The sequence below is a fragment of the Taurulus bubalis genome, assembly GCF_910589615.1.
Source record: "Taurulus bubalis genome assembly, chromosome: 21".
In the NCBI taxonomy this organism is placed as follows: domain Eukaryota; kingdom Metazoa; phylum Chordata; class Actinopteri; order Perciformes; family Cottidae; genus Taurulus; species Taurulus bubalis.
Genome location: NC_136609.1, coordinates 6,024,643 through 6,047,708, shown reverse-complemented (window position 1 = coordinate 6,047,708; position 23,066 = coordinate 6,024,643). Strand labels below are relative to the sequence as shown.

The 23,066-nt window shown below is 44.0% G+C and overlaps 1 protein-coding gene across 1 annotated transcript in view; it reads left to right on the top strand.

Annotated features, from left to right (window-relative positions):
• Positions 1-6,406: 6,406 nt before the first annotated feature.
• The window catches only part of LOC306752904 (voltage-gated inwardly rectifying potassium channel KCNH7-like), a gene marked incomplete at both ends in the record, with an annotated part of 66,838 nt that continues 50,178 nt past the window's right edge, over positions 6,407-23,066 (top strand). The window contains 2 exon segments of the mRNA XM_079236734.1: positions 6,407-6,482; positions 7,243-7,473. Coding sequence (XP_079092860.1) covers positions 6,407-6,482; positions 7,243-7,473 — 307 coding nt within the window.

The following is a 23,066-nucleotide window of genomic DNA, read 5'->3' as shown; positions in this document are numbered from 1 at the left end:
AACCCTAATACATGAACTAACTGACCAACAATAATGTTTACAGAGGAGAAATGAGCTGAAACAAGTGGTTTAATAACCAGGTAAAGGCCCTGCACACACATTTCTCTTTTTAGATGACAAGAATATAATATCTTGGCTCTTTTGATTGACATCATTTGACGCCAGAATAAACTGAATTTGAAGCTGCATGACAATTCAGTTAAATTAATATTTCTAAAATTAACGACTTTATTTTATTTATTGAATTAATTTATATAGTCTGTATGTATTACTAGATAATATATTATTTATAATTATTCCAGTTAAATGGGAAATCTGTAATAATAAATATTATAGATGTTAATTAATTTAACTTTATTGAATTTTACAGTCATTTGTTGACACTATTCAGACGTTAAAACTGTTGGCTACTTCAATACATATAGCACAAAATCATATAGCACAAACGTGACATTATTGTGATGTTCCAGACCTTTGCTTGAGGAAATTCTCTCGAACTGGACCTTGCTGAATTCGAGTTGAATACCCCTGTAGTAGTGGCTCAATGTTATTTCATAGGATGGTGAAGGCACGAGTCATGACCCGCCCTACTCTGCCTCTAATTGGCTAGTACTCGATGCCTGCGCTAGATAGATTGGTTAGGTTTTTAGCGCGAGTGGAGAGAACTGATGATAAGCCAATCAGAGGCAGAGTAGGGGCGGGTCTTAATAAGCAAAAATGTTTTGCCTATATACACATTTGTTAATTTCCTTTGAATTATTACCCTTCACAAAAACGTAATGAACAGGTAAGATGAAGCGAGCCATTCAAACAACAATTTATTTTTACAATTGCAAACATCCTCGCGAAACTACATCAGCCAGCAGCTCAGCTACTGATAGTGAGGCTACACCGGAGCTGCTAACTGTTATCTCCGTTGACATCAGCCCAGCGCCCGCGCTCACTCCGTCCCCCTCCCTCGTTGAAGAGGATGCCGACAGGGAAGAAGATGAAGACGTCAACAACGGTGGGTCTCACTTCTATATTATAAGATTTTGTTTTCCATATTAATTACTTTCAACTGTATTTTGACCCTTAAAATATGCTAAGCGTCTGCCCCAACTTTCTTTTCCCGACATTTACATTTATCTTGTACACAAAATCCATACTCATACACCAGAGATAGCCTGAAGGCTTTTCAAGAGCACAGTAGGTACTATACAATCTAAAGAACATTAGCAACTAGCTAACAATAGCTAACATAACTTTATAAGATCATTGTGTATTTGGTGACGTGACACCGCCAACTGCTTTATTGTAACGTTAGCTATGGCAACTGAAGTTAACTAATGTTTTGGATTGTCAGCATTTTCCTGTCAAAGGGAGATTAAAAAAATTTAGCTAGGTAGCACTAGCTAGATAAATTGAGGTAAAATGTAGCTAGTGCTAACTAATAGGAGACTGCACAATCTGAGGGTAGATGTTGGCTGCCAGTGGTCCCTTCGAATTGAAGCCAGCCATTTATTCCAGGATGCTGGAGTTTCGGAGACCAAGCACCGTAGAGCTGTCTCCATCTCCTGGTTCTTGCACTCAGTCTGGCCATTAGACTGTGGGTGGAATCCAGATGACAGGCTGGCCGTGGCCCCGATGAGTGTGCAGAACTCCCTCCAGAAGACTGACCTGAACTGAGGACCCCGGTCGGAGACTACATCCATAGGAAGACCGTGAAGCCGGAAGACATGCAGCATAACCAGCTCAGCAGTCTCCTTGGCCGAGGGGACCTTGGGCAGGGGCACAAAGTGGGCCATCTTGCTGAACCGATCTACCACCGTTAGGATGGTGGTATGCTTGTTGGACAGCAGGAGACCGGTCACAAAGTCCAGGGAGATGTGAGACCAGGGCCGATGACGCACAGACAAAGGTTGCAGGAAACCAGCGGGAGCCTGGTGGGAGAGTTTGTGCCGCTTGCAGAAAGGACAGGCGTTGATGAATTCCCGGGTGTCCTTCTCCAGAGTAGCCCACCAGAACCTCTGCTGCAAGGCATCCTTAGTACGCTGGCTCCCAGGATGGCAAGTGAGCTTGGAGCTATGGGCCCACTGGAGGACCTCAGACCTCAGGGTCTGGGGAACGAACAGGCGGTCAGGGGGATAGGAGGTCGGCCCGGGCTGGGCCTTCAGGGCAGCCTTGACTCTCTCCTCTACCTCCCAGGCGATAGAGGCAACCAGAACAGGGGCAGACAGGAACGTGTCAGTGCCAGGGGTGGAATCCCCCTTGTCCACAAACTGGCGTGACAGGGCGTCCGGCTTGACGCTACGGGTTCTGGGCCGGTAACAGAGGGAAAAGGTAAAAAACAGAGACCATCTGGCTTGCCGAGAGTTCAGTGTCCTAGCGGACTGAATGTACTCGAGGTTCTTGTGATCAGTCCAACACAAAAATGGCAGACTGGTCCCCTCAAGCCAGTGACGCCACTCCTCAAGGGCCATCTTAACGGCAAGCAGCTCTCGGTTACCCACGTCATAGTTCCTCTCTGCCGGTGAGAGCCGCCTGGAAAGAAGGCGCATGGGTGGAGCTTCTGATCACTGGCAGACTGCTGGGACAGGATGGCCCCCACCCCTATATCGGAGGCGTCCACCTCCACCACAAACTGTCTCTCTGGGTCGGGGACTTGCAGGATGGGGGCCGATGTAAACCGGGCCTTCAGGTTCTGGAAGGCCTCCTCAGCCGAAGGTGACCACCGAAACTGCACTCTAGATGAGGTAAGTGCCGTGAGTGGGGCAGCCACGGTGCTATAGCTGCGGATAAACCGCCGATAGAAATTGGCGAACCCCAGGAATCGTTGCAGCTGCTTATGCGAGTCAGGGATGGGCCAAGACGTCACCGCTGACACCGTGGCAGGGTCCATCTGCACAATCCCCTGTCCCACGATGTAGCCCAGAAAGGAGACAGAGGAGGCGTGAAACTCGCTTCTCTGCCTTCAAAAACAGGGAATTCCTCAGGAGTCGTTGGAGGACCGATTGAACATGGTGAATGTGCTCCTCTCGGGACCTCGAGAAAATGAGAATGTCATCTAAGTAGACAAATACCTGCTTGTTCAGCATGTCTCTCAGCACATCGTTCACCAGGGCCTGGAAGACAGCTGGGGCATTAGTCAGACCGAAGGGCATCACCAAGTACTCATAATGTCCAGTGGGGGTGTTGAAAGCTGTCTTCCACTCATCCCCCTCTCGGATCCGGACCAAATGATAGGCGTTACGTAGGTCTAACTTGGTGAAGATGGTAGCCCCTCGCAGCAACTCAAAGGCCGAAGATATGAGTGGGAGTGGGTAGCGGTTCTTGATGGTAATGTCATTGAGGCCCCTGTAGTCAATGCACGGCCTAAGTGACTTGTCCTTCTTCCCTACGAAGAAGAACCCCGCACCTGCAGGTGAAGAAGAGGGACGAATGATCCCAGCAGCTAGGGAGGAACTGATGTACGCCTCCATGGCGCCTCTCACTTTCAGGTGCCGATAAGGAGTAGAGAGGCTGGGGGGGGGGGGGGGGGGGGGGGTGCCTGGTTGCAGGTTAATGACGCAGTCGTAGGGACGATGTGGGGGCAGGGATGCGGCCTTGACCTGACTGAATACCTCCCGAAAGTCATGGTACTCCGTAGGCACTCCTGACAGGTCCGACGCAGCAACCCTGTCTCCTAAAAATTACGTTCCCCCAGAACTAATACGCATTCCCAATTACGTTTGATCAGAAATGTATCTCCTCCCTGATTATGTTTGTGTTTGACGTATTACACATACATTGATTATATTGATTATTACGTATAGGTTGATTATACACGTATAGGTTTGTTTTATTGTTTTTATTTTTGTGTTTGACGTATAACAAATACATTTATAATCGTGTGTTTGTGTTATTGTTTTCTTGCTTTATTTAAGCATATTTTAATTTTTAAACTCTGCAGAGAAAAAAGAAAAGAGGGGCGGGGTGAGGCCAGTGACAGCCGGCCAGTGACAGCCGGCTAGTGACAGCTAGTGACATGAATGTGGTCAGAACATTTCTGACCACATCCAAACATCTTAGGCTGTTACTGACGGCCTGACGGCGACGGGCAAGCGTCTGAAGACCGAGCCCCGGTGCAAGCAGTCTGAAGACTGGCCTAACAACGGCGGGCAAACGGTCTTCGCCTCCCGGTGCGGCTGACTCTCGGGCTCCCGGTGCGGCCGGCGCGGCCCAGCCGGCTCTCACTGGCCGGCTGTCACTGGCCTCACCCCGCCCCCTTTTCTTTTTTATATGCTTAAAATATGCCCCTGTGGCCCAGTCGATGTGGGGGTTATGGCGGCGGAGCCAGGGTGTTCCAGGATTCAGGACAGCTGAAGTGCTGAATGCGAGACCTACTGGAAGAGCCCAATAGTGAGCCCAAGGACCTAAAACCACTCATGAACTGTATGAAAACATTCCCTGTCAGCATAGCAGAGTGTGAGAGGAACTTTAGCCTTATGAACAACATAAGCTCAGACAAGAGGGCTGTCCTACTGATCTCAAACATATCAAACCTGATGATGATTAATATCAATGGCCCCCCTACTTCCATGTTTGATCCTCAAAAGTATACGAGGACCTGGTTGAAGAGACACCGTGCTGCCTCGTCTATGCGTTCAAGGCAATGCGGTGTGAAAACCCCTGCAGAAAGCAAGTCTGTCTGGAATGTACTGTAATATGAGCACAGAAATCCAGCACTGGGTTGAGAGTCACTGTGGTTTTCATGGATATGTTGTAAAATGTATATATTTGTGTTCATTGTTAACTAGATATTGTTGTTTTGTAACACATCGTTTTTAATATATTGTTGAATTATTTGAAAGATGATATTCAGTATTTGTGGTGATATTTGTATATATCTTAAGAGGTATGCTAAAATAGTGTTCAGCTGTTGAAAACCTTTTTTTTCAGTTTTAGGACTTTGCACTTTTGAGTTTATCTAATTGGTTTTGATGTGTGGAAGAGGATGATTTGTGTTTTTAATTTAAAGTGAAACATGAACAAGGATGCATGGTCTAATTCAGTTTTGAAGTCCTTTATTTAAATAAATGTAAAAACTGTGTTTTCCTCATGAATATATGTTATACTCTTGCATCACACCACCTGTGTAGGACCAGTAATATCTGCTCCAGGTGAAGTAATGTTAGTTTCATAATAGTACCACACTCTGGCCTACACTATGTTTTGTAAATTAGCTGTTCCAAGAGACAGTTTACAAAAGAAACTACTGGTCTATATGGACAACTTGCAAGGCGAGAGAATAGTGGTCCAATGTTGTGTGGAGGGAGTAAGGATAAGGAATAGTTCACTCAAATTGCATAATTATATAGTTGTCTCTTAACAGTCTGTGGGTCAGTATTGGGTCAGTAATTTCATAATCCTTATTCCCTGAGGTCAAGCAGCCGGAATCATGTGGCAATGTGTAAATAATACTAGGTTAATCATTTTGGGTAAACTAAATAGAGTATGTCACTATTTATAAAACAGGGCGTTTATCCTTTGCTGTATGGGCTGCAAAATTGCAAAATTAAGGGTATACCTACTTCTCCAGGGACCACTACACCACTGGCTGTGCTCACTGCCCTGACGTCACCCCTCCCGGCGCTATTGGCCTCGTGACGCCGAGAGAGAAAAAAGTCGCAGGTGCTGCCAAATCACTAATTAGTGTCGTGTCAGAAGTAACGTTTTGTCACTCGGCGCCGTGCGTCATAAAAGTAAGTCTTAGCAGGCTAGCTAGCGCTCACTAAGCTAACTAGTTAATTAATGTGTGACATCAAAGTGAGGTGTGGGAGGCGGTCATAATTGGGGCTGAACGTGAGGAACAATGCGATGCAAATGGTCTAACTATCTTCCGCTCGTGAACCGACACGGAGTTGTACGCGCACGGCTACAGTGCTCCGTCACCCTGCCTCTCCTGCCGCTTTGTCTGCGCACCAATGTGGGTTTCCCCCCCTTCGCAGCACCGTCGGCGTGTAGCGCCTCTCAGCCATTGGCTTCAGAGACCCATCAGTCCTCCACCACAATACAACCCCCTGCACGCGCACGCACCCACACGCGCACACCGTGCTTTCGAGGAGCGACGGAGAAATGTTGGCGGAGCTGCGTCTCACCGACTCCTTCCTCTCCTTCTTCTCCTTCTTCTTCTTTTCGCTCCAGCTTCACGTCGGCGACGAGCGCGAGCCTCTCCGATGCGCTCAAGCGGGGACGCGTCGGAGTTGAAATAAGGGAAACACGGGAGGGAAAGAGACTCTCAGGATGACTGACTGGTGACAAAGAAAACGAGGAGCCCCTCTGGCTTCAGTTGTCACCCGCTAGAACTTGGCGTTTCTTTAGGAGGGACAGGTTCGCTCTTTACTTCCACAGCCAGAGGTTTTTTACATTTTCTTTTATCATCACCATGCCTGTCCGGAGGGGTCATGTTGCGCCACAAAACACATTTTTGGGAGTAATTATCCGGAAATTCGAAGGACAAAGTGAGTATCTGTGTCTCCGGTGCGTTGTGTTGGGCTGCTGCCTTTTGTGTCCGTCCTGCTGTGTGCTGAGAACAATCATTTCGGTTATGCTTCAGATAGGCCACAATGAAATACATCTATTTGTTGTACTATATGTCAGAGGCACATGAAAAGTCATTTTAAGTTAATTACCCATCTCCTATTCTCCTGCTCCAGTGGTAATTGTTTTAAAAATCTGCAAAACAAGGATTAAAGGGGTTTAATAACTTTCAGATCCTATCCCAAAAATGCCTATACCTTTTTTTATGTTTTATTAAATCCTCCAGTTATTTTTTCGTTTTTCTAAATTATTTGTGTGGCTGCCTGGAAACTGAGTAATTTCTTGTGCCATGGATCTGGTTTTATTACTGAAAATGTGTGGATGTAATGATGTGCTTCTATTTTAAACACAATTTCAAATAACTCCAATCATATATATATATATATATATATATATATATATATATATATATATATGCAATAATCAAACATTAATAATCTCACAAACAAGAATCAAGCAATCAAGCCGCCGTATGAAGTTATTTTATTCACAGGAGCAGCTGAGCACCATTAAGAAATATAATGGAGGATAATCACATGTAAACAGATTACACCCACCTACCTGTATTTCAAGAAATTTATTTATTTTTACACGCCATATGTACTTATTGTTTTAATGTATTAATTCTAGTAAATTGGTCTTCAAATTAACAATCATGCTCCCTTAATCTCCTCTCTACAGATAAGAAATTCATCATAGCCAATGCCCGGGTGCAGAACTGCGCTATCATCTACTGTAATGACGGATTCTGCGAGATGACGGGCTTCTCCAGGCCGGACGTCATGCAGCGGCCATGCACCTGCGACTTCCTGTACGGCCAGACCACCACTCGGCACTCGGTGGCCCAAGTGGCCCAGGCTCTGCTGGGCTCAGATGAGCGCAAGGTGGAGATCACCTATCACCGCAAGGACGGTGAGTGCCGTGTGTCGTCTACCCAGGGGCCCAGCTGGCATGTGTGGCAAATGGCATGAAGCTGCATGCTGGCTGAGTCACGAAAGCTCTGTCACTCCCTCCCTTTAAGTAATCACCAGGTTTGGGGAAAAATATCGAACACCGTTTCCCAGCGGATTAATCTGTTTTTGCGGTGCACAAAACAGACCCACCTGCCGTGTTAATGCAAGATACGCACGATACACGTGTGCCTTTTACAGAGCTTCACACTCCAGGTACACAGAGGGTCATTTTGACTTGTGAGCCTGCTCCATCTGGAGCGTTCTGCAGCGGCAACTCACCGAGTGCACCCATTTAGAACCCTGAAGGGGGGAGCAGCTGCGAAGGTTTTCTTTTGCTGTGAAGTCCAGTTTTGAAATGATGCAAGCGCTGACTGTGAAAGATGTTCATTAGCCTGTGCTGGATAGGGCACCCTGGGAAGGATGTAGCTCACCTCCCCAGAGACGAATGTGGAGATGGCGAGGAGTGTGCTTTCTCTTCCTCTCTTCTCCTAAAACACACCGTAGCTACTGTACAGTACAGTCACTCTGCATCCACTCAGCTATCTCTATAGCATTTCCATAGTTTACATAAGAGACTGGTGTGCACATGCTGCTTATGAATACTGCATGCTGAGCATGACTTGGCATGACAGCTGGTATTGTTTTGATGAGTTCCAAGGCCAGCTCCGGAGTGAAAGTTTAAACCAGTCGCATCAGCTGTGCTGGTTCAGGGAGCGTTCAAGTGGTGACCTCAAACAATGACACGTGTATGTATGCCGATGATTGAGCCCCCTTGCATAATGCTGAAGGTGAAGTTTCTAATATGGCACCAATAAGGATTAGCAGTTTTATAAGCACCACGTGGAGATCATATGTGTTATTGTATGATGCCATTAGGCTTTATGATGTTGATACTGCCGTGTGTGTGCGAGTTATTTTCAATCAAATAAAAATCAATCAATATTTATATTTAGGGCCAATCAATATTTAGGGCCAAACCATTGAACAGTAATTGTTGAGTAAACTACTTCAGTTCAGATCTCTCCAGCTAAGTTAGCACAGGGATCTATAAATGAAGGAGCGTGTCCCACTGAGCATCTCGGAGTGAAGGAGCAGTTTGGTAACTCATGAGTGCCGCAGGAGAAACGCAAAGCTCCTGATCTTAAGAAAATGTATCTCTGCTTACAAACGGTGCGATGTGCACATGGATAATGACACAAGATCCTATCGGGGGGGGGGGGGGGTAATTTGACATTTGATGTGATCGGAGTTCTGAATCAGGGATGATGATGATGATGATGATTTTAAAGATTAACTCCATGTGCTTGTCTAAATTATTATTATTATTATAAAAAATTATTCAGGTGAGAGAGAGAGGAGGCAGTTTACAGAACGGTGACAAATGATCCTTGCAGACGTAGATCTGTGTGGTCAAAGGTTGGAAGAGTGCAGGGTGAGAGACGTTGGCTTATTGTTTGAGTGGAGTCAATAAGAAACCCTTCGCCTTGTTTTATATTGTTTTTACTGAAAATCAACAAGCACCATAAGAAGCTCAGTCAGTATGATACTATCGTTTCCCTGCTGGAGATGCTCTGAGATGCAACGTGTCTTATTTTGTGTTTGCTACATATTTCACACCCAGGGAAATGAACTAACATTTACTAAAGTGCGAAGTTCTATCTTATGCAACTTTTATAGTTTTTCACTCCACTACATTTCAGAAGGGACTAGTCTTCCCTTTAACGCATTCTATTTATCTGACAGTTGCAGACATTTTCTGGAAATGTTTTTCTGATGAAAGAACAGTCTTCCAAACGCATCGTCGGCAACGAAGTTCCTTTAACGTTTGTAGAACTTTCTTCTGTGGTTCCTCCAACGTTCTTGTAAACTTGCAGATGATTGCTTTAGCGGTACGATATGACAATTAAAATGCCTCCATCATCTGCCTCCACAGAAAATCATTAGTATCTTGCTGCAGTACATATTCTACGTTGCTTTCCGACGGCTCCACTGTCTGCCCTGCTTGTAGGTGCCGCAGCTATATAAAGATGACAGCTCGCCATCTCTACTTTAAGCATTTCCATTGTTTAGGCTCTCCACACATGGAGCGAAGGAGACCGGAGAAGTGAAGTGAACGGGCAGCTACCGTGCTGACGGATTCTCTGTTTTTGTGTTTTTAACTGAGTTAGACAAGAGAATATTTGGTTAAAACAGACTCTTTTTGTTTTCCATACAGTCTGCTGGAAGTGGTGTAATGTAGCCCGGTTGGTTTTAAGTGGAGTGAGCAGAACACCGGACTATAGACTGTTTATAAGAAGTGGACGTAGTCATTGTGACGTCACCCGTTGGTGTGTGGACTGATGTTATGAAGCCTCGAGTTCTGTGATTTAGCTGTTCCCATCTTGGAATACGGCCGTCAATCACAGTGAACCCGCCCTAAAGCACTCTAAATGGATGATAATTTGCTAAATGAACATCCTGCTGTATTGAAGACTTGAAACATTGAGACAAACTCATGTTTACAATGAGGGAATAAATCAAGAAAGAAGGTTTGTTCATTTTCTCATAGACTTCTATACAACCAGACTTCTTTTTGTAACCAGAAGAGTCGCCCCCTGCTGATCAGTAGACAGAATGCAGCTTTAAGACACTTCTTGCCTTTTTAAATGCTACATTGTTTGTCATCAATCATTTATTTGGTAATTTAGGAATCAATTTGGCCTTGTGAATGTTGCGCGTTGGATCCAGTTTACTGTTCATGTAGATTTGGAAAAGTAACTGATAAATATTTAAAGAAACTTTAGTGTTCTATTTGTACCGGTACTGTTCAGTAATTTGCTTAACAGTCTTGTGATGAGGTCATATCGGCTCACCCTTGCTCTTTGCTTAGTTACCAGCACCTTCAAGGAGCATTCTCTAGATGTTCTGAAATGAGCTCGCAGGAAGGAACCATTAGTGAGCACTCATTAGTGAAGAGCATTGCATTACCACAAGACAACGCTACGCAGAAGCCTTCTGGGAATATTTGTTGAACTAATTAACCAAACAAAGATCTTTGAAGGCGTTAGGACACGTTACCAAACAGCAGCCTTAGGGGAACCCAATTCAGGAGGAGTGTTCTTTTACCGTTCAGACTGACGTCTTTTAGTTAACTTGGGCTTTGAACGGAGGCCATGATGATGGAGTATTATCATCCCGTGCTGTTGGCCAGGTAAAGGATTAAAGTACTTCAAACGAGAGCATAACAGGTCTGATGCCTCTCTCGGCCGCCGTGGTGTCAGCCAAGCCGAGCCGGGGGTTCAATCTGCATTGATCCGCTGAGAGAACGGGACTAATGAGGACACAAATACCTTTATGTTGCATTGATCTTCAAAACCGGTGCATCGTAGAGAGGAAATCAATGAGGGCCCGACAGCCTCCCTCCTCCAGCTGGCCCTCAGGAGACTTGGATGTAAGGAGCTGGAGGACTTCTGACCATCGGACTCTGTAGCGGGGAGGAAAGGCCTCATTAGCATTCTGTATGCTGGGCCTCTAATTAGCTCAGTGTTTCCCTCTCACCTGACTGAGCTTCTCCAGGGAAGGTCATACATTTATACTTATGTTTCCTGCTGCCATGCTCTGCTCTTTATAATATGCACGTATGGCTGTGTAATAAATCCGACAATAGAATTGTGTAATCCAGTGACGATTAATTGTTTTGTATTTTCAAAACACTGGTATGTTATTGCATATCAATAATTAGGGGCGTTAAAACAATTATTTGATGCATCCCAAATCTCTCTTGAAGATTATGTCTTGATGCAGAAATTGAAATCTCAATTCTGAACATTATGATTGCTTCAAAACTATTCTGTAGCCGTTCTTTATGGCTGCCCCTGAACGCAACACGTGCATCTCGTTTACTGTGGCTCAGTGGTTAGCATGCCCATCTTTCAATCAGAGCATTGATGGTTCGAGCCCCGGCTCTGCTACACCATGTCGATGTGTCCTTGAGCAAGACACTTAACCCCGACTTGCTCCCCGTTGCTGGGTCTACGGTGTATAGAGCAAAAAAAGTCGCTTTGGATAAAAAGCGTCAGCTACATGTAATGTTCACGTTCTAAACTTAAAAGCTAACTAACTTGGCTAAATATCAATGTTTTGGTGAAGGTCGCTGAGCAGTCAAACAGTGATACAATCTGACTGGCAACGGATGGAAGCATTTTGCTTCTTCTGTCTTCTAGTCGGCGAGGAGAAAGCGAATCAGGAGGTAGATTGCAACTTTTATTGCCATGGATTTGCGCCCCTACTCATTGAGAACCAGAACTTTGGCGAGATACAACTTTCCTCTCAAAGTTTTCACACGCTACAAAAACAACAAGGCTAACGTCAATCTAAAGGAATCCCTGAGGAAAGCAGGTCGGATAGAAGTAACACGTGGATGTTCATTGCCCCAGAATCATGTGTCACTGCGCCCTTTATAATGGTATGCATTGTTTTACCACCTGTTCCTGAGATGTGAAAGTGTTATATTTGTATGAGAGCTGGTACCGACTGAATATTGACCATAACGGGACAACAAGGATGCTGCTACACAGATACATGTATTTATTTTCTTGTTCTCTTCACAATGCTGGGGAATGTCACCCTGCAGTGTACACATCCTTGCAAATATGCAGTGTTTTAAAAATAGCATAGTCGGAGTGAGGAAAAAAGAAATCGTCAAATTCAAAATGAATGCATCAAGATGAATCGTAGCCCTCTGAATTGGAATCGAATCGTGAGGTGCCTATAGAGATTCCCACTCCTATCAAAAATCTCAATCTGTAACCATTTATATTTTATTCTGCGCAGCAAATGTGAGTTTGGAACAAGGGGCGCATTGTAAGAGTAGATCTTTAAAAACATAACGGGGCAAAGATAAAAAGACTGGACTCCATTTAAGAGCCAAAATAAAGTATTTCAGACACACACACACACAGCTCTCAGCCCCTATCTCCGTTCTGTGCTGTATTGGAACTTGAAGAGAAATGTCATTGCAGCGAGCTGATTGCCCTCCACGTGGCGGACCACTGTGGTTTCTGCAAGGCAATCTTCTTCTTTTAATCCCGTGACCCGGGGTCTGCGTAAATGCACCGCCCGCTGTCCTTTACAGTCCGTGAAGGAGATTCTGCTCGTCAGCACAATCTCCGGCACATTGTTAATGCTTTCTGATCTGTGCCTTCGCAGAACCATTGGTCCTTTTGCCTCACAGTGCTCATATCTGGACGACCTCTATAGGAGGAGTAGCTGTCATTTAAGTTTATTCTGAAGCCCTGTGCTTGACATTTAGATGCTGAGCTGTTTGCTGCGCTTCCAACTCCAGCTATTGTCAAATCTGACTCATTTTCAGTTTTTCCGTTCAGATTTTTGTTAACCTCGATACTTTTTCTGAACTCAGTCAGCACCTGGAAGGACAGTGAGTGACGCACGAGTGCTTTTTCCTTTTAAACATCCCATACTTCATGCGTTTTAGTTTTCCCATTTGTAATGTGATGACTGATACATTTCACACGATTGTAATCGCATAAAAAAACAACAACAATGATGCCACTTGAACCCCGTCAATGAAAACTACGAGTGCCTTGCTGAAGTCGATTCCTCTAAAACTGTCAATCTCACTGAAGGAAAAGAAAATAACAGCATCCTTTTAAGTTTTTCTGGCTGTAAACTCATTTCAAACTAGAAAGGTGAATTCAGTCAGTGTTTCTCATTAATTGCCTGAATCTTCAAATGCATAATACATATATTTGGGCCACAAAGAGCTGTTTCCATGCGCCTTCTCCAACTCAATTTAGAGAATAGTTCAGCAGTTCAAACTATATTTAGTGTTGTGATAGTGCTATGTTCTTATTAGTGCTCTGACTTAAGAGGCATATTTTTTTTTTTTTTAAATGGCTATGTTGTTTTCTGAATGATTTTCCGGTCACTGCAATGATTTAACTGAGACTGGCGATCGAATCATTGAATAGCCCGAAAGGTAGTGAAGTAAAAAGTACAATATTTCCCTCTTGGACGGCGTGAAGTGAAGGTACAAAGTCACATAAAATGGAAATACTCAAGTTACGTACAAATACCTCAAAATTGCTAGAAGAGAGAATTGTTTACAAAAGCACAAAGTTTTTAAGTTTGCTCTTAAAGTGCATCAAATTAATGCATTTCACTTTAAAATGTACAAAAAGAGTGAGTGATATGTCAGCTGGTGTCCACTGGCAGTATAAAGGGTGAGTCACTGCAACCAGGAAAGGTTTTTGTGCATGCAGCTGTAACTGGCCACCCATTATAATATTAAATCGAGATGAGCCATGGACAGACACAGAGTTGCACACTCACTCACGAACGCACACAAGCGAGCGATTACATGATTCTCCTGGCAGAGATAATAATAACCTTCATAAAGCGCCCTACAGTGAGGGGTCCACCTCTCTATGATGGCTTGTCCATCCAGGAAGAGAGCAGGTTGGAGCCAAACACGTCATTAAAGAAACCAGAGTTACAGAGGGGCCGTCATGTCGAGCAATAATGTGTTCTCAAACATAATCGCTTTCCATTAAATTAGCAACTGACAAAGTCCCTCCATTATGTGGCCTTACAGTAAATGCTGGAGCATTGCCAAGATTTTGGATGTGAGTTTGTTTTCCTCTGGCAGGGTTTTTCAAAAGATAGCCCCACGGCCTATTTAAATGCTATTGGCACTAATTGGATTTGCAAAATGACAAGAACACCTCTTCTCTAAAACAAATGATAACTCAGTAGCCGGCCAAGAAGCACAGCACAGACCACCTCTTTCAGATGTTATTGGTTACACGTCTTCGGCGTAAGTCTGAACTGCGTATTTACTCGGCAACAGTTGCTCTGTCGGTCCCAACATTCAGGGATTCAAATAGAATAATCAGTGTCTGGCTTTCCCCACTCAACGGGCAACTCTCAGGGGCCTTGGTGTAGCGAGACGTCCTTAAGCTCAGTACATGGTCAAAGCTTTCACTTGCAAATAGCAAATGAGACTGAAAATGTCACGCTATAAATAGGTTTAGGTTGTGCTTCAGTGGAGGTTTTTTTTTCACCTGCGCCTTTTTAAAATGTCTCGTATCAATGCAAAAACTTCAGATTGTGATCAGTCTGTATCACTGTTACGAAATAGGGACTGAGATGTTATTTTTCTTGACAGTCATGTCTAATTATGAAAAATGCATACCATAATTCTCCTGATTTCCAAAACCCAAAGGTCTTCAAATGACAATTATGAGGAACCTGCAAAGTTTGACGGTTTTTAATCAAGCAGACTCTTTTACTTTGCACTTTTTGTATGTCCTCCGATTTGAATAGTGTCATGCTGGAATCGACATTCCAGAGGACTGATATGAGCCAGTCAGTCCGGCACCAATTTCAGGAATATTCTCTGCTGCATAGCCGGCCCGCTTCTATGAAAACACCATCTTTACAACAGTGAAATACTTTAAGTTAATTAGGCTACCAAGGTGAAACTCAATGAAAACTAGCTGATACATCCATGCGCTGGGAAACAAAGTTTAAAACATTACATTTTACCGTTACAAACACATGATGGTATTTAAGCTGCCCTCAGGTGTCTTTACCAGGGACATTTCATATTCTGGCAATGTAGATGCTGCCGATGCAACTCAAGTTGCAAGTTGGGTGAATTTCTCTTTTAGAATAACAAGAAACTAGTCAATGAGGCTCTGTAGCCTCGGAGGAAGCCAGACATGGTGAGTGATGAGGATAGGACTCAGGCAGTTCGATGCTGTAGCTGTTCTAAATGGAAAAAAAAACAGTGAGAGCTTATCCTGTTTGGATTTGGAACTGTTTGGCTTGCAGTCTCTTCCACAATCTCAGGTTCAGATGTGTTTGGAAGCGTACAGTGGGCAGCTTGTGTCTGTGAAAAACATATGCATGAAGGGAGGTGCAGTGAAGGAGAGGATTGGATGCAGCGGGGAAGAGAGAGCGGGCAACACGGACACAATTAGGCAGTATAAATGAGACGGGAGTGTGAGAAGGAGCTTTCGAGTGTGCCGCCGTGTGTGTGACTGTGAGGGATTAAGTGAGCGCACCGGCAAGAGAGGAAAAGTGAAGGTGTCGTGGAGAGGGAGGAATTGGTTGCCACTGCTTCCATTGTTGGAACACCCTGTTGACTGCAGTTTGGCAGCTGTGAGTCTATGCATACGTACACTGTACTGGTGTGCTAGTGGAAATGATAAAGGAGTAGAATTACCATGTTCATGTGTACCGATGTTATTGCTACCTCTGTAGCGGGCTAACTTCCATATCAACCAAACCGACTTACGGCGCCTCGCAGGAGAGGTTTTGGTGTATGAACTGAAAGAAGCAGTACGAAGCACAGAGCCACAGCACTCTTGTCCCAGCGTGGGAAATCCCATTGCTATCGCCAGGTGAAAACTTTGTTCAGCTCATTTCTGTAACCAGTGAAGCATTAAAGCTAGCTAACTAGCAGACATCTTGATTATCTAGTTCCCCCATGCGTTAATACTACAGTTACAGAAAGTAAGCCGTCCCTTCGCCTCGCTCTGGAGAAGGACAAGCTAGCTGGCTAGCTAGCCGTCTGTCTCTCTGGAGCTGAATCTGTCACTTCCCACCAAGTTGCGACTCACAAATTAAGGCCCCACTGACATGTGTGGTCGCCAAAACAACTAAGAACAATCGCCATTGTCTTTTGTACTGGTTACATGACCACAGATAATAATGGAATGTCCATTCTGCTCCTCGCTATTTCTATGGCCGTGCCCAACATGGACTACACCCATGAAGGATCGTAGAAATAAAGAAGTTCCTTTGCTAATATGTGTGGCTTTGAATGCGGCCGTCCTGCTCTCTCTCATCAGTTCTCGTGTGCCTGAGAGAAAAGAGTGTAACGAGCAAGCACCCCACTCTCAATCTGAAGTGACGGGGACAGATTTGTTTTGGAGCAAAATCTTCGATTTCCTCTGCGTTCATGCCCCACAGTGGATCTAATTTATGATGAGTTTCTTTGATGGCTTCTCCGGGCTGGCAGTGAGACGAATTACAGATTGTTAATTTCCGAGAAGATTTGTAGGTACTCTGCTCTTGTAGTTACTCTGTAATTTTCAGGTTACTCTTTAATATACTTCAGTCACCACATTCATGAATATCCTCTTGTCCGTCACACCCTCACTTTACCGTCCCTATAAAAAAGTCTCCATGTGCTCTACAGCAGCGGTTCCCAAACTTTTTAGGCCACGCACCCCCTTCTACATCCCGACCGGGTTCACGCACCTCCAATCCCCCACACCTTAAAAAACCCCGCAACAGAGCCTATTTATAGCCACATAAAATCGGACCAATGCGAGAACTGTTTGCTCGCGCGTTTGTTACAAGATTTAGTCCGCTGTATAAATTTCAGTTACACAAGGTGTCACTTTTTAAAGAGCAATAAGGATGGCGAGGACACAGGCTCAGAGGCAGATTGCATTTCACATTTATTTACTTAAACACAGTAAGCCACGTAAAGAACAAAGAGTGGCACATAGGCTCAGAAACAGATATAAATAAAAAAAGGAGGCTCCAGGGGTGCACGCACCACACTTTGGGAATCCCTGGTGTAGACCCAACACATGAATGAGACTGCAATTGTTTTTGGCTGTTTTGTAACTCTTCCAATTTTGATCTAAAAAATGTATGGGGCTTCTGACTTGCACTGGCATGCTTGGTGTTCAGGTGGCGGCGCAAATAAGAGGCTTCAGACAGCTGTTAGCCAGAACCTGACTGCACAACACGCACTGTGGCTTCGGGCAATCTGCATTGCCAATCCAAGTGAAGCCCAGACCCAGATAATTGTCATCATATTTCCTCTTTTTTTTACCCAGTCTGATGCTCACTCTCATTTCCTCTTTTTTCACCTTGACTCCGCGATGGGCCTCTGTGCTCCCGCTCTTTCTCCTCTTTCTCCGACTCCCGGTCGATTTCTTCTCCCGGTCTCTCCCCAACGCACCTCTCTGTTTCTCTCGCCTCCGGTTCCTCACTCTCTCTGTGTCCCTCTCCTCTTTTATTACTGATAGCTTCAGATGTCCCACCTGACAGCTTCCCCCGATTTCAGCCAGTTTAACATTTTCATGGATGTTGCTGAATGAATGAAATGACGTTAGGTGCACAAGCTAGTGCGTACGTAAAAGACAGTCTGGCGGCCGGACCCGAAGTGCATCTATTTATTAAATTGTACGTTTTTAATTGTAATTAAATGTTACAAAGGGATTTTTTTATAATTAAAAAATCCTACTTAATTTTTTTAAAATTGTTTAATATTAATTATTACACCATTAGACCACCATTACATTTTTCCTCTCGCGCACCACACTTTGGGAATCCCTGCTCTACAGCATACTGTCCAGGCAACTGTACATAATAAAAAGTGGCCACAGCCTAGTGTGAGCTTTCTGGTGTCACTATAGGGCAGATTGGGAAATGCAATCCATGAATGGATGAATAAAAACGGTGCCCATTTCTCCTACTATAATCCGCGGCTCAGAAGCTGTGCTGACAAACAGCTGGTTTGAGGACAGACGGCCAAGCAGGTTGGATTTAGTGTGGATGTTTACCCACATCAGGCTTTTAACGTGGTTTCACAGTAAAAGTCAGAGGATAACCAGAGTCGGTAGGATTCAATAGTTGAGAGATTTCAGTGTGGACCAACGTAGTGGTCTGTGCATTTATCATGACCTATATCTTATTTATTGGCAGTCAATATATTGTTGCTTCCTAACGGTAAATGCACATCATCATTGCACATAAAATGTGGCAACTCGAAGATGATCGTTCACAATGCCCAGGAGGAAAAAACTAATACAAAATGCATCAGGGTTGTTTGGAATCCCATATTTGCCAATTTAAGCTTGGTTAAAAAGAAATGCGGCACATGACGTGACCGTAAATATAAATTAGTAAGTATGTCCTTGCGCAGATTGAAATTCATGAAGCCTTGCGTTTCTTTTTTTTTAACTGTCATTTGGATCAATAACCCATTCCTTTAGTGATCCTCCTCTTCCCATCGCTTTCTCGTCCAGTCATTCATTACAGTCGTGACATCACTTTCTCCTATCCAACAAAGTAAATGAGGTCATCGTCAAGATGTGTGTCTTTAGTTTGAAATTCAACACAAATCATATAGGATCCGAAGACAACGATTTTTCTCTGAGCTGTAGTTGTAAGTAATACAAAAAAAAGGTCTGAAAAATCTGGCATTTTATGTTTGTGTGCAGTAACTTTAAAGTCCACAGATTAATGTAATTGGAAGCAGTCGTCTTTTCTACCGGTAAAATGCCTTCAAGCAGCTGCGTAACTCTCTGATAAACAGTAATTTATGATTGCCAATATCAACCATGCATACCAGTTGGACCTCTGCTTTTCCTTCTAATTCATCTATTTAACAGCCAGGTCAGCGGGCAAGGTGCCAATCACTAACTGTAGGTCCCTCTGATGTCGGAGCTATGGATGAATCCCGCACATGCTGCCATTGTGTGACGGAATAGACAGAAAGCAGTCCGACAGCCCCTCCCCCCAACACCTCGCTCTGCAGCTCCCCTTGTCGCTCCCCTCACCCACCCTCCCTCAGCTGTAGCATTCATCCAGCCGGTATCATAAATGATGAGCTGCATGTGAGCAAGGGAGATTTTTACTTCTTACCCAGGATTACATTGATTTTTTTTAATTTTTTTTTTTTAAGCGTCTCACAGTGCAGCTAAAAGGTTTAACGATAAACATGACACACACACACACACACACACACACACACTTTATTTATCAGTCAGGTGCTTTCATTTATCAGATCAAATGCTTACCCGATAGTTTCCACATGTTTAACGTTTGGTTAATTTCTAATTAGGTCAAAGTATTCATAAATATGACAACTGTTGTTGTCGTTGATTGTAGTTTGGCTCGTCTAACGTCTCATGTTTAATGTATGCACCTTCCGCCTAGAAAAATTCCTCGTTTGTGTAAACATTCCTGGCAAATAAACGGTTTCTGATATAATTTCATCAGCATCTTTCTCTCCAAGACATGCTGCTTGGAGTTCTGCACTCCTCTATAGACCATGTTGATGCTACACAGCATCTTCGTGCTCAGACAGTCAGCGTTGGACCCTTTGAGTCATATCACAAACATCATTATCTGATAAATTAGGTGAAAGGCGGGGATCGGCACTGGGCGGTGCCTGCAGAGTCCCTGTGATGGAGATTGAATCAACGAGCTCTTCGACTCCGAGGGGACGGCCTGCTTCATCACAGCCAGTCGGACTCTCAACTCGACCTGACATCTGCACATTGTGGAGGCGTCGGGCCACAAATGGTCCTACTCTGGGACTGGATCCTCTTAGTCAATTCGGAGGCACAGGGCTCACTTTGTGTTTTGTAGTTTTCTTTTACTGTGGGCAGAAGGAAATGCGGATGGCTGATGCGTTGACATTTAGACAAAAGTAATTTCTTATTGCAGTGCTGTGAGGAGACCAGGGTGACAGGAATTGGAGCCCGTCAGGCTTTTTTTCTTTTTTTTTCTTTGTCTCAGCATCTATAGGAGTACTTTCAGATGTTATTGTTTGTTTTTTGTGGAGAGGCCCTCAGTTCAGTGTCAGAAAATGAGATACACTTTGTATTGTTTTGATTGAAAGAAATATGCATGTTACGGGCGTCGCAGCTTGATTGTTACCCTCTTGAATCAAGCCCGGAATCTTACCCAGCAAACATTGCAACAATGTATCTGAAGCTGTTATGTGATCTGTTGATTGGCTTAAGCGCTTTCCAGATGCCGATTCCTGATGATGCGACATTGTGAACAGCATCTCCGTGTCTAAATTGGCACGAGGAGATTTAGTAGCATTGGCAGCAACAGTTTGCAGCTGCGGTTGTTAAGTAGAGGTTCCATTGAGTTATATGGTGCTTTCATGCTCATTCAGTACAAATTTGTATTGGACGAAGGTGAATTATAACGTTATAAAGTGATCTTGGAAAATGTAGTTTTGGAGAGAAACTTTAATGAATCCAGTTTTGAAGGAGATGTTTTCACAGCAATATGAAATGGATATTAAAGGGGAATTTTGACCTGTTTAGCTTCCTGACACTAGCTTTAAGCAGATTATTACACATCATTAAAACAATAATGTAGAGGTTCCCATCATTAAAAAAAACAATATTTATTTTCTAGTCATATGAATTGTGTGTTTTTATACAAATAACCGCTATAGATGACTTCAAAGTAAAAGGATATGGTTCATTACAATGAATATTCTAGCTCTGCAGCTAACTGAACTACCAGTCCACCAGGGTTTCTGGCAATCTGACAAAGGTTTAGCTTATGAAAATGAACAAGTAGATCTGTTTTCAAAGAGTCCAGAGTCAGGGACTTTTATTTTCCCACACGTCCAATCAAGTCACTTTGCCTCGCTGTATCTTGTTTGCTGCACCATCTGTCGGGTCAGATTATTTTTCCCATTCATAATGATAAGTGTATTCACGGCACCTTTCACAGCTTGGTGTTTGACAGAATCCGCCGAGCCTTCCATCACCCACCGCGATCTCTCAGATAACCTTTTGCAGTGACGCTGCATGGTGCCCAGAGCTTCAGAGAGATTATTCTTGTTAATGCTGCTGTGCAAGGCTTTGTTGTATTTCATGAATTGCTCAGGACTTTCTCCATCGCCTTAGATTATCTCCCTGTCACAAAAACTGAGTGACGCGTCATGAAAATGTCCATAATCCATAACATTTGGGATGAACTGTTTGTATTGTGCTCTCCATTGTGTGTCATCCTCTATTTCTAGAGCACACACAAAGCTTTAGTTTGCATTTATTTGTCAGTGTATACGATCTCGGCCTTTTTCCAAAATCTATTTGCATATACTGTCATAAAACGGCACCAGTTCATATTTTCTTTCAAAACTAATTGAAATCAAACTTAATTTAGATGAATGAATCCTCTCCGAGGGAAATCAAAGCTGTACTGAAGATATTAATCCTTGCCTGAGTGAGAGTGCACTTGAATCTCTTGTCATCTGATCGTTTAGCGGCCTTTACACGGGAAATGTCTAACATGTGGATACTTCTACAGAGCGCAGTGACCTTGAGGTTTGTGTGCGATCTTCTATTAAAAGTACTGTCTCCCGAAATGATGGACCAAAGGATCAAGTCCTGTTCAACGTCATTATGCACTGACAACATCCGGCCCCAGTGTCTGAAGACTTAATGTCGTGGTCTTTCTCAGCATGTCCACTCCACATTGATTTTGTCTGGTTTTCTAGTGCAGGCGATATTGGCTGCCTCCACATCCTTGTAATGCTGCAGTGTATCACACCCTCAGGTCCCATCAGTTAGTCAAGGCACAGTAGCACATTGGAGGAGATGGGTTTTTGACCAATAACTTATTTTCTGTATGTCATTGGAAAATACACGAATGCTACAGCCATTAAATGATGTTTTCTAACTAAGTGCAGAGCCCGTTGCGGTTCGGACTGATTGCTTTCCCCCAGAAGGGCCGCTTGAACCGAAGTATTAACCGCCAAGTCTCACTCAAGATTTGCAAAAGGCAGTCATACGTGTTCTCCACACAGACTTTCCTCGTCAAGGTATATTAAAGCCCAAGTAAATTTGGCAACCCCATTTTATCATTTTTATTTTTTATCCCATCTGAGAGAAAGAGGCCATCTGCGATCGATAAAGTAGAGGACACAGAGAGAGAGTTCTCTGGCCTCGCTGCCTTCCCCGTCAGGGCTGGATCCACAGTGGGACTACGGACCCCTGCGCTCCCCGAGCGACAGTACTGCTCCTAGATTTGAGTGGTTTGTTGACAAATGTAACACCCCAAAATGAATTTGAGCCCAGACTCCCGCACCCGTTGTCCGCTACTGCCACAAGTAGAATCTATAACACTGTCTGTCCATCTGTCTGTGTATGCAAGGTTCCTTCTTCTTTAGTTAGATGATGCTACCACAGCGCCACCTGTTGGCCAAATGGCACTACATTTGTCATGGTCACTAAGACGTCTTCACAGATTTGGTCCAGAGATGTTCTGTAACAGACTTGGTGACATTTGTCGGAAGGAGTGAAAAATTAATCTTGACACAAATGGGCGAGGCTTGAATTGATAGATTTGTCTGGACTCACAAAATCCCCAAAATATTTTAGTTTCTGAGACTTGGGGTTCAAAGCTAGTCTCCAAAACGTAAAGTTCATTGTTCTAGTGCCACCATCTGATCCAAACTGGATCGGATGAAGGGTACTCAGGCTCTGCAAAGGACAGACAGCGATCCCTTTCTTTATCGTCAGATGTTTGAGGGTCCAGGTCTGCATTTCAGAGACTTATTGGTTGTGTCTGGCTTTGTTTTCGACAGAACTGTGGTGTAATTGACAAGCAATGAAGAGTAGAGGTAACATATCTAGCACTGAAGTTACAGAAGATTGAATTACCTCTCCACGAATACCTTCGCGAGCTTGGGAGGAGTGTGTAGATGAAAATGAGTCACTCTCAGTAACAAAGTGATTTTGTACCTCACTTTACTGTCAACAGCTATGGAGC